This window comes from Equus caballus, chromosome 10 (assembly GCF_041296265.1).
Source record: "Equus caballus isolate H_3958 breed thoroughbred chromosome 10, TB-T2T, whole genome shotgun sequence".
NCBI classification, from domain to species: domain Eukaryota; kingdom Metazoa; phylum Chordata; class Mammalia; order Perissodactyla; family Equidae; genus Equus; species Equus caballus.
This window is the reverse complement of record NC_091693.1, coordinates 76,322,171-76,335,799: the sequence shown is the minus strand read 5'-3', so window position 1 is coordinate 76,335,799 and position 13,629 is coordinate 76,322,171. Positions and strand designations below refer to the sequence as shown.

The following is a 13,629-nucleotide window of genomic DNA, read 5'->3' as shown; positions in this document are numbered from 1 at the left end:
TGAATTTCTGGGTGAGCATGATACAGCATAAAATGAAAAGAGAACAATAATTGTTTTGTGTAAGAGAACTGAGCTTCAGAAAGGAGAAGAGAGGGATATTGAGTGATAGGACGGCGGTTTCTTTGTGGAGGAATAGGTGCTTAAAAATCTGTAGAGAAACTGAATTGAAACAAAGTCTTTCCACATCTCGTTTCTCTCCCATTTCTATTTTAAATGAATGTTGTTGCCATATGAGCATAGACTGATCTCGTTAGAACAGAGAAAGGGGAACAAACAGAACAGAGTAACTTTCCCCCACCATAGTTTGACATACAAATAATAACTCACTGTCGCTATCACAAGGGCCCCAGTGAAAATATTTCAAATATATTTCTTATAGATCAACTCTTAAAATCTGTACCTTATTTGAAAAGCTAATTATGCTACAATCAATTTTTAGCCTGCAAATATTTGCTGTATTATAAACAACTTCAGTATTTTGTCAACTTGGTCAGATATTTTATTTCATGTACATAATTGGTCCAACTTAAACCTCATTTTCTCTTAAAACTTTTCTAAACGTACAAAATATCAAAAGATTATTTATGGTATATATTTTTTAAAAGTAAACTTGGCCTAACTTTTGAGAAGAAACATTGGAACAAATGGATGCAACATCTGTTTGTCCCCATTTTCTTTTCAGAATCGAGGATCAGATTTTGTATTTATAGTGGAAACTTTGGACCACTACATGGATTTGTCTTTTGTTCTATGCGACCCTTGCATAAGGACTTTAGTCATAGCAGCCTGCTTAGCGCGATGACCTGTTAAGGCATTCCCTCTAGCGTCTCATTGGTACTGTCTGATAACATTTTCTGCAACAATGGAATGTCTGCGTTGTCCGATAGGGTAGCTACTAGTTATATGTGTCTACTGAAAACTTGAAATGTGATTAAGGAAACTGAGAAACAATTTTTAATTTTAATTTAAAACTAATATGTGGTTAGCGGCTACTCTATGCAATTCTATCTGTTACATTTATGACATTTTCAGTAGGTAGCATTAGGGAATTTATGTACATGCTACCAATTTTTAAAGGAGATGTCTGAGGAAGTTCAGAGCTTTGTTTCCATAGCATTGCAAAGTCATAAACTAGTTGAAAAGCGTTTTGACACTCAGCATAAATATTTTACCTTTCATTTTTAACAATTCGTATCTTTGCCCACTTTACCTTTAAGGGAACAGCTTCTGAAATGGTTTTATGTAGTGCATTTCCTATTTTTCTTGCCCTCTCAAAATCATTTTAAAAGATAACGACAGACAGGGTATTTAAATTCTCCTTTGGTTTTTCCTACCCTGCTGTTTGTTAACCTTTTTTTTTTTTTCTTTCCTGTCTTAAGAGTTAACAGTTAAGTGAGCTGGCTGGTATATATTTGATATTACAGGAGACTAAGTATTAAAAGCCTGAATTTTATAGCAAATTTTTCTGTCTGCCTGAGGTTTAAGAAAATCTTTCTTTATTATATTACCTCAACTTGACTCTTTAAACTAGCGTTTAAATTTACCTACTGCAGATCTGCTTTCTGTTCCTGCAATTTAAAAGGTATATTTTATAATGTAATTGTTCCTCTCCTGAGACTGTACCTTTTCCTGTGGTTGTGACCTCTTCTCAGATAAAAGGTGGCATGTTTGAGAAGCGAGAAGGAGTAGAAGGGACAGACGTGAGTCTGAGTGCATGGGGAAGATAAAGCTGGTAGAGATGAGTGCAGGAAGGATGGGTTTCTGAAGGTTTGAAGAGAAGTGAAGAGTCTTTGAAAGAGATTATCTTGGACATAGTGTTTTGAGTTCTCAGTTAAAGAAGCTGATTTTTCTTTGCTCTTTTTTTTTCCTAAGATTCGCTTTGAGCTAACATCTGTTGCCAATCTTCCTCTTTTTTTTTTCCCTCCCCAAAGTCTCAGAACATAGTTGTATATCCTAGTTGTAGGTCATTCTAATTCTTCTCTGTGTGATGCCGCCACAGCATGGCTTGATGAACAGTGTGTAGGTTAGTGCCCAGGATCCCAACCGGCGAACCCTGGGCTGCTAAAGCGGAGCAGGCAAACTTAATCACTCAGCCACGGGGCTGGTCTCTTCTTTGCTCCTCTGTCTCCTCATTCTTTAGAGCTTTTCTTAAGTATATTTATTTTGTCATGTCAAAAGTTCCCTATAATGCAATCTTTATTTTAAGTCATTTTGTTGTTGTTGTTGTTGCTATTTACCAAGGTATGTGTAAGAATTAGGATTGTAAGAGTAAGTTCATTTAGGAGCTAGGAGTTCTATCATGAGGGGCTTTCAGCTTAGACTTAGACAAACTTAGGACGAACATGAAACAGATCACTGCACTTTTGGCCAAAAGTGTGTGTTTATGAATAGTGTCAGATTCTGACCAAGTGGAAGCTAGGGAGGGGGAATGTATGATCAGCGACATAGCAATCATTGACTCCCCTCTTTTCACTAATTGACAAGTCAGGGAGTGTCCTCATTAAATTTACCGAGGAGTCCCAAGGCACTCTGACCAGTTGGCTTTGTGTGAATTTGTTGCTGGTAGCCAGTAATCTCAGTGCTGGCTTGAACTGGATTGACTGGGTTAGAGCCTTCTTAGGCTCTGCCTCCTCCTCTTCCCTATGGAACACTCCTTTATATATTCAGTAGATGTGGGATAAACCAAAACAAAACAGCAATTAAGATGCCTTATAAAAGACAACAAAAGCTAAACAAGCACAGAAGAATAAGCAGGTTAATAGCAAAAATACCTACCAAACTGTGCCCCTCTAAAACAGAAGGCTACTTTGTACAAAGACCTATTTCATTACAAATCTTAGGATAACAAAATGTGGCAATGCAAACTCAATGAAGCAAGCTGGACCTCATGTTGTTGTTGAGACAGACTCACATGGTGTCAGATCTGAAGCACTATCAGAGTTTGGGACTCAGGGGGCCCAGGGAACACTCTTCTTTGTCTGAGGATCCCATGAAATGCTGCCAAGTGAGAGTCTTCAAAGTAATCTTCAAGGAAGCTCCAGAATTGTCAAAGGTTAAGACGACTGTTCAATATCTGAAACAATGCATAAAGCTGAATTTATTGCTTGCTTAAGTTAGACAATACAGATTGTTAATCTTACAGGGTTTTGAGGAAAACTTGGAACTCAGGGATTGATGTTTTTAGAGATAAGAATGAGTTCGTGCCACCTGTAGGAGAGTGGCAGTTCAGGTGAGATTGCTACTGACTGACTGGCTTACATGTATTTCCTAGAGTGTCTGTTGTTGTTGGCTGATTTTCAGAAGCTAGGGGCCAGCACTGGTCGGATGGCTTTCAGAAGTGTGTTCATCAAGATCTGTTGGCATATATTGATTTACAAGATGTTCAACTTGCTCTGCTGGATACCTATTACTATAGTTATATAAATTTGTCATTGATTTATTAAGTAGATTTAAATCTGGTTCTGGTGCTTGTTATTTATATAACAATTACTCTTTTCTGAGGATTGTGAGGAATTTTTATTCTTAAGTAGGTGTTATCCTGGAAAAGAGAGGGAGTGTGGTTAAAGTAGTGGCAGGAAAATATTTCAGGACAATGGAATAGCATGTTTAAAGGCTTAGGGAATGGAAAACACAGTACATTTGGAAAAGGCTCATATTTTATATGACTGCACATAGATTGCTAAGAGAAATGTGGCTGGTATTAGGGAAACTTCCTGAAAATGAGTTCCCTGAAAAGTAATATTAAGTGGATGATGTCTTTTGAAAAGTTCTCGGGTGCTTTAAATTGAGTCTCTGTCAACTGACCTCAGTTTGTTCCCATTCATGCATGGGGCAGGGAGTAATTCCATAAAACTAGAAAAGACCTATTTAAGGGAAATCTTCAACCCCTTCCCTTTTTGCAAATAAAAATGATGAGTTTGTTGTAAATACCAGTTTTGGGTATGTTTCAGATTTAACTGGTATGTGTTGATAGATTTTAAGTTTTCAGCAATGTTGCTTTTAATGAATTAGTCATTTGACTGGTCATATGTTGAATTGGATTTTGGTGACTGATTTTTACACAGATAGATGTATTTCTGTATGTGTTGATGTGTGTGTAACTGGGGAGGGGGCATATGGAGGATAAGATGAATAAGACTGTGAGATCATAAAGAAATTTTATATATGATATGTCAGATTTAGGAGATTGGCCTTTATTCTGGAAGTGTGATGAGCCACTGATAGGTTTTTAAGTACTGAAGTAATATCACCTTAGGGCTTTGGAAAATTTGGAAAATGAGTTGAAGGTGCTACGTGGAGATAGGGAAGAAGTGTTGAAGTGGAAATATTAAGAGGATTTGCAGTAATCCAAGCTAAAGATGGTGGAAGCGAGAATTAAGCATATGACAGTGTGAATTGGGATAAATGGATGGACTCAGGGGTGTCATGTTTAGAATGTAGGATTTAGAGACTTGGCTTTTTGAATGGGCGGTGGGTGAAGACTTACTCAATTGAGTGACTAATGTCATTCATTGAGATACATAGTAAGAGGAAAATAGGAAAGTTGGGAAAGGTAATGACTTTAGATTTGGTCATATCAAATTTGAGATCCAGATTTCCAAGAAGCAATCTTGGAAGTCGCGTCTATTTTTGTCCATTGGCACCAACATTATAAGCAATTGCATATTATTGATCTGGATCTCTAAAGTTTGATTTAGACAAGACATTCAGATATGGGAGGGGGTCCCCAGATTTGATGATTTTGCTGTGAGGACTCATAGGACTCAGCATCCAGTTGTACTCCCAGCTATGATGCCTTACAAAGAAAGGATAGAAAGCAAAGCTGGCCTAGGGAAAAGGTGCATTTAGTGAAGTCTGGAGGATACCAAGCATAAACTTCCAAGTCTTTTTCCTAGTTAAGTCACACAGGACTCCACTTAATTCCTCTAGCATGAAATTGTGACAGCTCATATGAAATGCTGTCTACCAGGGAAGCTCATTAGAGACTCAATGTCCCCTCCCCCGCTTTGGTTTAATTGGAGGTTGATCATATAGGTACCCTCTGCCTAGCATATACCAGGATTCTAGACTCCAAGAAGGAAGGCAGGTGTTCAGGATAATACCCATTGTTCGTACAGTTTAGGTACAGCAAGCCCCTCTTAATCAGTTCTTGGAATAGTGGGAATTCTCCTGAAATCCAAGTTCCCAGATGCTAGTCAGGGTCCACCCTTGTAAGCAGGCCTTTCCAATGATAGAAGTCCTGCCATGTTAACTCTTTGCTGCATAAAACTGAGGCCATAAGAATGAATGAGACAGGGGAATCCATAAATTCCTTGACACCACAATTATGAACTTGCACACCCTTCATCTTTTTCCCCATCTAAAGCTTAATCCTTCCTTCTTTTTAGGTCCTACTTCCTCCTGCTCTTGGACACTTTCTTCTGTCAACTCTCCTCTTTCTCTCCTTCCTTGTCAAACTCCTCCTCTCTACTAGCTTCCTCCAGTAACATTTAAGCATGACCATATCCTTCCAACAAGAAGAAGAATTCATTCTTGACTCTAAGACCTCTATGTTTTACTCTGTTTTTTTGTTTTCACAACCAGCCTTCCTGAAAATAATTACACTAGCTGCCTTTGCTTTTTCTGTTGCTGTTCCTTTTCCTTATATTCTGATTTTATCCCCCAAACTCCCCTGAAACTGATCTTTTCAAGGTCACCAGAAACCTCCTTATTACCAAATCTAGCAGTTACACTCCTTATCTCAATGGTGTCTTCTATTTTATTTGAGAATTCGAATGAGAGGGTATCTACTGGAAATAGGTAGGTGCAGAAGAAGGGGGAGATTTCAAATCTCTGCTTGTGGAGAATGGGGAAGGAGGTAGAATGGAGAAACACTGGGCACAGTAGAAGTTGGAGATTGTTTTTTATTGTAACTGTTCTTTGCATTATGAGATTTTTAAAAAATCAGTTTTCAGCAATTCTAGAATCTGAAAAGGAAATGAAGGCTTGATCCAGTTCCTATTTTGCTGGCTAGGTAGGAAGAAGAGACTAAGGCAAAGGAAGTGGGGATGTTGGCAGGAGTTTTCAAAGTCATGGCCAGAGTTTTTGCATTTTTCGCTATAAAATGTAAAGTCGCGTCTATTTTTGTCCATTGGCACCAACATTATAACAATATTTGTTGGTCCACAAATACTTTTTGGTGTTTCCCAGAATGATACCATAGTTACAGTGTAACTGGGGAGACAGCTTCAGTGGCCTTGAAAGGCACTATTCTAAATATTTTTCTTGAATATTTTCCCAGCATATTTTTACAGTCTTGAGTCACTTCTTTTAACACATGGACTTGTGGGCTGCAAACTTCTGGAATTAATAAATTATTAATCTATTAGGTAACTGCGGCAGTCCAGCAATGTGTTCAGTATTTTGAGTTGTGTGAGACCATGAAAGTTGATGAGTTTTTGGGACATTCAAAGCATTGTGGTAAGTATTATTTTCTGTTACATATTTTTAAAAATGGTAAATTTTATTAATAAAAATAGCTTAGTAATAACTTATTTTTAAATAGTTGTTAGTAGCATGGTAGATTAGATCACTTTTGCTAATGTAAAATATTTTCCACAAGTTTAAGACACACTGTAATGACTTTTTATGATAGATCTACATTTGAAATTACTGTATCATCTTCCTGGTTCTTACCGTGTACCGTTCTTCAGTTCATACTAGGGTATATGTCCTAGTTTGTTATACTGCAATAATGCACGGTTCATTCTTTACTCCTCTAGTCTATCAGTCATCTTTATGTTTTAGTTGGAGGAAAATTTTTATGAAATACTGTTTTATTATTGGACACCCCATTCCACCCCGTGATTCATCTCTGCTTATCCTCAGTCTGAGCTAAAATATCCTAGAAGTTTCATAATCTGGCCCTATTCTCTCTATCCTATCTCATCTCTAATTATTGGTTGAAGTGACTCTTTTCTTAGTCAGATTCTTCTCCGTACCCATGCCTGTACACCTTTGTTATTCCTACTCCTGCTGCCCCTATCCATAATCCCCCATGCTAGTATATATCTTATTTGTTGTGAGAGAATAAGCATTATTTTAAACTTTTCGGGATGGCTTCTCTGCCAATTCTGAATTTTTATTTCTCTTTTGCCTACATCACACAACTTGCCATGTGAATTTGATATCTTTTATCATTCTGTTATTTTATGTTACTTCTCTAATGAAATAGTAAGTTCTTTGAGAATATGAAGATATCTTATAATTTTCTTTGTTTATCACTGGGTAAATTCTTTGTCTAACTCAAGAAAAATGGTCAAAGACCAATACCAGGTTTCAAAGGTAGTTTTGTAGTGGAGGAGATAGTACAGAAGCCAGAACTTATTCTTCAAGAGAAGGAAAAGGAAAAGGATACATAAGTTTATATGAGTTATGTCATTTTTAAGTTCATAAATTTTTCTAATTTCTTAATATTAAAATGTTATATCTATCTCCCCCCCCCCCCCCCCCCAACTTCTCTACCAGCTCTTTGTGGCTTTGGTTTCTTCCCCATCTAGTGAAGACCTCCGGGTACTTCCCTGCAGTCTTTTGGCATTTCTTTCAGAATTCTTGCTCTTTTCTCTTTCAGTTTTCTACCTACAGATCCTCGACCTTAGATCGTTTCAGTCTTCCATCTTCTCTGGTCCTCAGGAAATTGAGCAGAGAGCATGTGTGACATAAATTGATAGTGCACATATGTATTTCTCTAACCTTGGCTGTTCTCTTGTGTTGTTTTGGAATCCCGTTAGCTGTCCTTTCTTCATGTTCCATAATAGTTATTGCAAGCCTTCACCAGTCCCATCAAGCCCCCTGCCTTGCCCTTGCCCACTTTCCTTTCAAGAGGAGACCTTGCATCCTACTTCACTAAGGAAAATGGAACTTTCCAGATAGGAATTCCCCAGATGTCCTGCATCTGTGCATACAAATGCATGTTTATATGCCCTTATCAATATCCCCTTTCTCTAGGCTACAATGAAGACGTATTCTTTTGTTCTGGATTGATCTCTTTGTTTGTTCTTGCTTCTACTTCCATCTGGTATTTTTTGTGTTTTGTTTTGTTTATTTTAGAACCAGGATACTGTTTCACTTGTTGTGTGTCTCTTTCTGTTAGTACCTCCCCCTGCATCCTCTAGACCTACTCATGGATCTTTCTTATAGAAAATGAGCAAGTTCATATGTACTTTATTCTCTGCTTCCCTTCAGAGAAAAGCTCATCTAAGTATTCGGTGTACACCTAGGCCCCGTTTCTCTGCCTCCTATTCTTGCAGCCATGGAAATGAGGCTTCTATTTCTACTGCTCCATGGCCTTGCCATTATCAACTTCCACTCTTTTTTGTCCTAATTTTACAGCATCTATCTTTGTTGACCCTTTCCTCCTCTTCTTCTTGGTATCATTTTTTTCTTGGATTTCTTCATTCTCATCTAATATTTGTTAGTCACCCGCAAGGCTCTTTTCTTTATATGCTGTACTCAGAGGTTTTTCCCTTTGCTCTTTTCTCACCTTAGCCTACCTCTTTTCTCTTCGGGGAGCCCATTCACTTTGAGGGTTTAAAATATTATATATTTATGTATACATGGTAAATGAAATATTTAAGTCCATACCTCTTTCCTGAATTCCAGATCCATGAATTCATATCATACTTAGCATATCGATCTGGATGCTCCTTGAGTACTTCAATTTAAAGTATCAAGGACGGAAATCACTTTCTCTTTCCAGACCTGTTTTTTGTTTTTTCCTTTAGAATTACTTAAATCGAAACATTTACTATTTAACAGATATTTGAGTTAGCAACTTGAGAATTTTCTTATTCTTTTATGATCCAGATGTAATCCTGTCTAAAGCATATTGATTTCATTTCCTTAAACATTTATTTTTATCTGTATGTTCTTCTCCATCCTTTTTGCTAATGCTTTTGTTCATGATTGTTTTAATGAGTCTTACTTCAAACCTTGACCCTCTTCCATCCACCTTTTATGCTGCCATCAGAGTCAGTTTTCCTCGTGCATGTTTGACTGTTGCTTTCCTGCTTAAAACTCTTTATCATCTCAGTTGACGCCACTATAAAGCCCATATTCCTTCTGCAGCTGAGTATTCTGTGATCTGCCCCTGCTACCCCCCAGCCTCTTGTCTCTCCCACTTGTCCTCCCCGTGCTCTGGTTACACCAGACTATTTGCCCTACTCTTAATTGGAATCCCAGGTTCATGGTTTTTAACATCAGCAAATATTTCAGGGTCTTGTATAAAAAGGCTACTCAATAGATCTTGAAGGTGTGAATGAATGAGTGAATAAATGATATTTATTGAAAGGTATCTATATTTTAGAGACCCTAATTTCTTTTGCTAACATGGTTAATATGATCTTTTGTAGTATTGGCTTTTAATTGGTAGACTCAAACAGTGACTAATATTTTTGATAACTTTTTCGATCTTCTTACTGGTGATTTGTCTATTCAGATTTTTTGTTTCTTCTTGATTCAGTTTTGGAAGGTTGTATAAGTCTAAGAATTTATCCATTCTAAGTTATCCAGTTTGTGGGCATATAGCTTTTTATAGTATTCTCTTATAATCTTTTTATTTCTGAGGTGTCCATTGTAATTTCTCCTCTTTTAGTTTCTGATTTTATTTTATTTGAGGCCTCTCTCTTTTTTTATTGGTGACTCTAGCTAAAGGTTTGTCAATCTTTTTATCTTCAAAGAACCAGCTCTTAGTTTCATTGATTATTCTTCTATTTTTTTTAGTCTCTATTTCATTTATTTCTGCTCTGATTTTTATTATTTCCTTCCTTCTGCTGATTTTTGGCTTTGTTCTTTTTCTACTTCCTTTAGGTGCACTAGCAGATTGTTTATTTGCGATTTTTCTTGTTTGTTGAGGTAGGCCTGTATTGCTATAAATTTCCCTCTTTGTATTGCTTTTGCTGTATCCTGTAAATTTTGACATGTCGTATTTTCATTTGTCTCCAGGTATTTTTTGATTTCTCCTTTGATGTCTTCATTGACCCAGTCCTTATTCAGTAGCAATTTGCTTAATCTCCACATATTTGTGGTTTTTCCTGTTTTCTTCTTCTAGTTGATTTCCAGTTCCATACCATTGTTGTCGGAAAAGATGCTTGGTATTATTTTAATTTCCTTAAATTTATTGAGACTTGTCTTTTGGCCTAATATATGGTCTGTCCTGAAGAATGTTCCATGTGCATTCGAAAATAATTTGTCCTTAGGTCTGGGTAATTGTTCCGAGGGTAGTGGGTTTGTTTTGTCTGTTTGCGGAGGTGAATCAGAGTCCTCCTACTCTGCCATCTTCCCAGCAATCCTCTTAACTTACTCTTAAGTCCCACTTGATGACAGATGATAACTCTGACAATCTTAGATATTTGTTTTAGAATGAACACTGTATGCGTATTACACTTTTCTAAGTTTCTTAAATTTTGTGATGAATGCTTTTTCCCAGAGATTTAGGTGTTATAGGGTCTTAGGAAACAATAAAGAGAATAATTTTTTTTATGTATACCAACAGTGTTTCCATTATAGACTGCAATCTTGTTTAATGTTCAGAAGGGAATGAAGACAGGTACTATAAAATACAATGGCATTAAAATAAATGTAATTGTCTTCTCTTTTAAGGAAACAAACAGAAAACTTTCTACTACTCAGGACAAGAATTACAATATATTTATTTCATTCACTCGCTGTGCCTTTTAGGAAGATTATTGATCTACACACAAGGCAGAAAGCTATTTCCTATAAAGCTGAAGAATAGAAAAGGTAAGTGCAATTAGGAGAAATGAATGTGTTCAGATATGGTAGGATTTATATGCCATGGATTATTAAAACCTGGAGATTTTGCATGGTCTCTTCGAGGGTAGTTAGCGATATACCTTTTAATCTGTTGATGGCTTATACACCTTGAAGTGCTACGTTTTTTCTTTTTCAGTCTGTGCTTCTTTCTACATGTATCGTTTTTTCTTTTCATCTAGCCTTTAATGCTTTCCTTATTTCTCTCTGCCTTTCCAAATCCTAGACATACTGAATGACCTGGATTCAGAACTAGAAGTCCCTGCTTAAGTTCTCTTTCCCCTATAAAGTAGCTGTGACTTTTTCGGCAAATCTTTTAACCATTGTTAAATGGTTAAATGGTTAAATGGAGTTCTTTACCTGTAAAAATGGAATAATAGTATCAGTGGTGCTGGGCTCACAGAATTTTGTGATGATTGCAGAGATGAGGGTTGAGAATACTCTTTTATAAACTGCAAAGTGCTGTACCATTTGATGTGTTACTATGTTGATATGTTACCCTAAGTCCCATTTTTAAAGTTTTCCCCTGTCACACTTCAGCACATGCTATTAGTTATCTTCCTTACCTCCCTTAAAGCTTTGTCTATACTAGAAATATAGAGAGATCAACAAGCTTTTTCTGTAAAATGCCAGGTAGTAAATATTTTGGGTTTTGTTGGGCACATACTATCTTAGTTGCATATTCTGTGTGTGTGTGTGTGTGTGAGTGTGTGTGTATATATGTGTATGTGCTCATGTGCAAAAACGACTTATCACAGCAGGCCTGAGAATGCTATCCTCAGAAGACCTGTTTGCAAGGATAGACCTTCGCTGGCAGCTGGGAACTTGGATTTCTCACTATTCCCAGAACTGATAAGACTGGCTCACTGTGCCTAAACTGTTTGTACACACAGTGTGGTTTGTGCTGAATATCTGCTTTCCTTCTGGTAGTCTGGAACCCTGGTATGTGCTCGGTGCTTATGTGATCGGCCCTCAATAAAAACATTAGGCACTAAGTCTCTTAATGAACTTCCTTGGTAGACAACATTTCACGTGTTGTCACAACTTGTTGCTGGAAGAATTAAGTGTATTCTGTGTGACTGCACTGCGAGAGGACCCTTGGACGCTTGTACCTTGTTTGCTTGGACTTCACCCTGTGCACTTTTTCCTTTGATGTGCCTTGTGTCCTTTTGGGAGTACAACTATATATTGAATCCTGTGAGTCTTCCTAGTTAATCATTATATCTGGACATGGCATTGGGGACCCCTGGTACATTTTAGACACCTTTTAAAAATATAAAAAAAGAAAAAAATTCTTAGCTTGCAAGCCTTACAAAATTATGCCAGAATGGCTATAGTTTGCCAATCCTGTTATAGAGTATCTTCATTTTGAACACTTTTTTTCTACTATTCCCTAGTTATTTTTCTTAAATCTTTTCTTCTCAGATAGGCTAATTGTGAGCTCCTTGAAAAAAGAAACTGTTTTATGTACTTCTCTTGTATTTCCCTTGCTAGCATAATTCAGGCATAATGGGCACTCAGCAGAGAAGTGATTTCAAAAAAAGAGCTGCCATTTTATAGGATATTGTTAAACTTTACAGAAATAGAAAGATTAATATATATTGTGATGTTGTTGCAGATATTCCACTGAAGTTTATATGTCTATTATCTGTAATGTAGCACTTTACATTGACTTCTAACATTTATGTCTCGGCCTATGAAATGTCACAGGTCATCTCAAAACTCATAGTTGAGAGATCTGTTCTGCTCTATTAGTGTTCGTGAATATTTACCTTAAATGTCCCATGTGCTTTCACCAGAATCTTTATGTGAGGATGCTGTAGCAGGGGTTGGTAAACTATACCCCATGGGCCAAACTGAGTATACTGTTTTGTATGGCTTGTGAGCTAAGAATGTTTTTTATATCCTTAAATTATTGGAAAAATTAAAGAAAGAATATTTTATGATGTGAACTATATAAAATTCAAATTTTGATATACACAGTCTTATTGGAAAACAGCCATGCTCGTTCATTTGCATATCATCTATGGCTACTTTAGTGCTACATCAGAACTCAGTGTTTGTGACAGAAATTGTTTGGCCACAAACCTAAAGTATTTACTATTTGGTCCAAAAAAAGTTTGCTGACCCCTTTTCTGTCGTGCTATACAGATAAGTTAGCTGGACAAACACATTAAACTGAATTTTATTGCTACTAATAGAATAAACTTAAACAGTCCTGGTCAGATTCACAGATCTTCCTACGGTGGGTTTATGGTAAGTGACTGGTCCAACATAAATGGTAAAACTGCACCTTCACATAACACCTACTGCATCACTTGCCTTGCCATCTTTTGACTTACCATGCCTAATTTGTTCTTCTGGAGTCTTCTGTCTTGGATTAGGGCCCCCTTCTCCCTGATTGTGCTACAGTCTCTGTGAAAACTCAGAATAGGAGGATGGACTCTCAGTTAAATCTTTCTAAGTTGTAAGAGTGTGCTAGAAAATAATCTTTTTTCCTTTTTCCTTTTTGTAGATTCAATATCCGTTACAGATCTTCTGGTTCTGTTTACCCAACTTATTTATTACTCACCAACTTCTCCAAAGATGACAGCAGCACATTTAGGTAATTCTGCTTCTGCTTTAAATAGAGAAATAGAATATTTAAATATTTTTAGATGTTTTCTATTGTTTAGATGTTTTGAGTGACCTAGTTTAGTAAAGAGGTTTCATAAGATGCAGTCTTATTCATAACAAATTACATTGGTCCTGGAAGTAAACCATGAAATTTAATTTTGTTCACTGATGTTTTAAGATGTTCCTTATCTACTACCTTTTTAT

At 36.7% G+C, this 13,629-nt stretch overlaps 1 protein-coding gene across 10 annotated transcripts in view; it reads left to right on the top strand.

The window, feature by feature from the left end:
• The window catches only part of TBC1D32 (TBC1 domain family member 32), a 187,842-nt gene that overhangs the window by 34,215 nt on the left and 139,998 nt on the right, over positions 1-13,629 (top strand). For all 10 annotated transcript variants that reach the window (XR_011422150.1, XR_011422151.1, XR_011422149.1 and 7 more), the window contains 3 exons: positions 6,369-6,459; positions 10,639-10,779; positions 13,325-13,414. Coding sequence is in view for 7 of the 10 variants with exons in the window: in XM_070223689.1 (XP_070079790.1) it covers positions 6,369-6,459; positions 10,639-10,779; positions 13,325-13,414 (322 nt within the window). In the remaining 3 variants the exon portion in view is untranslated. The remainder of the gene's footprint in view (positions 1-6,368; positions 6,460-10,638; positions 10,780-13,324; positions 13,415-13,629) is intronic.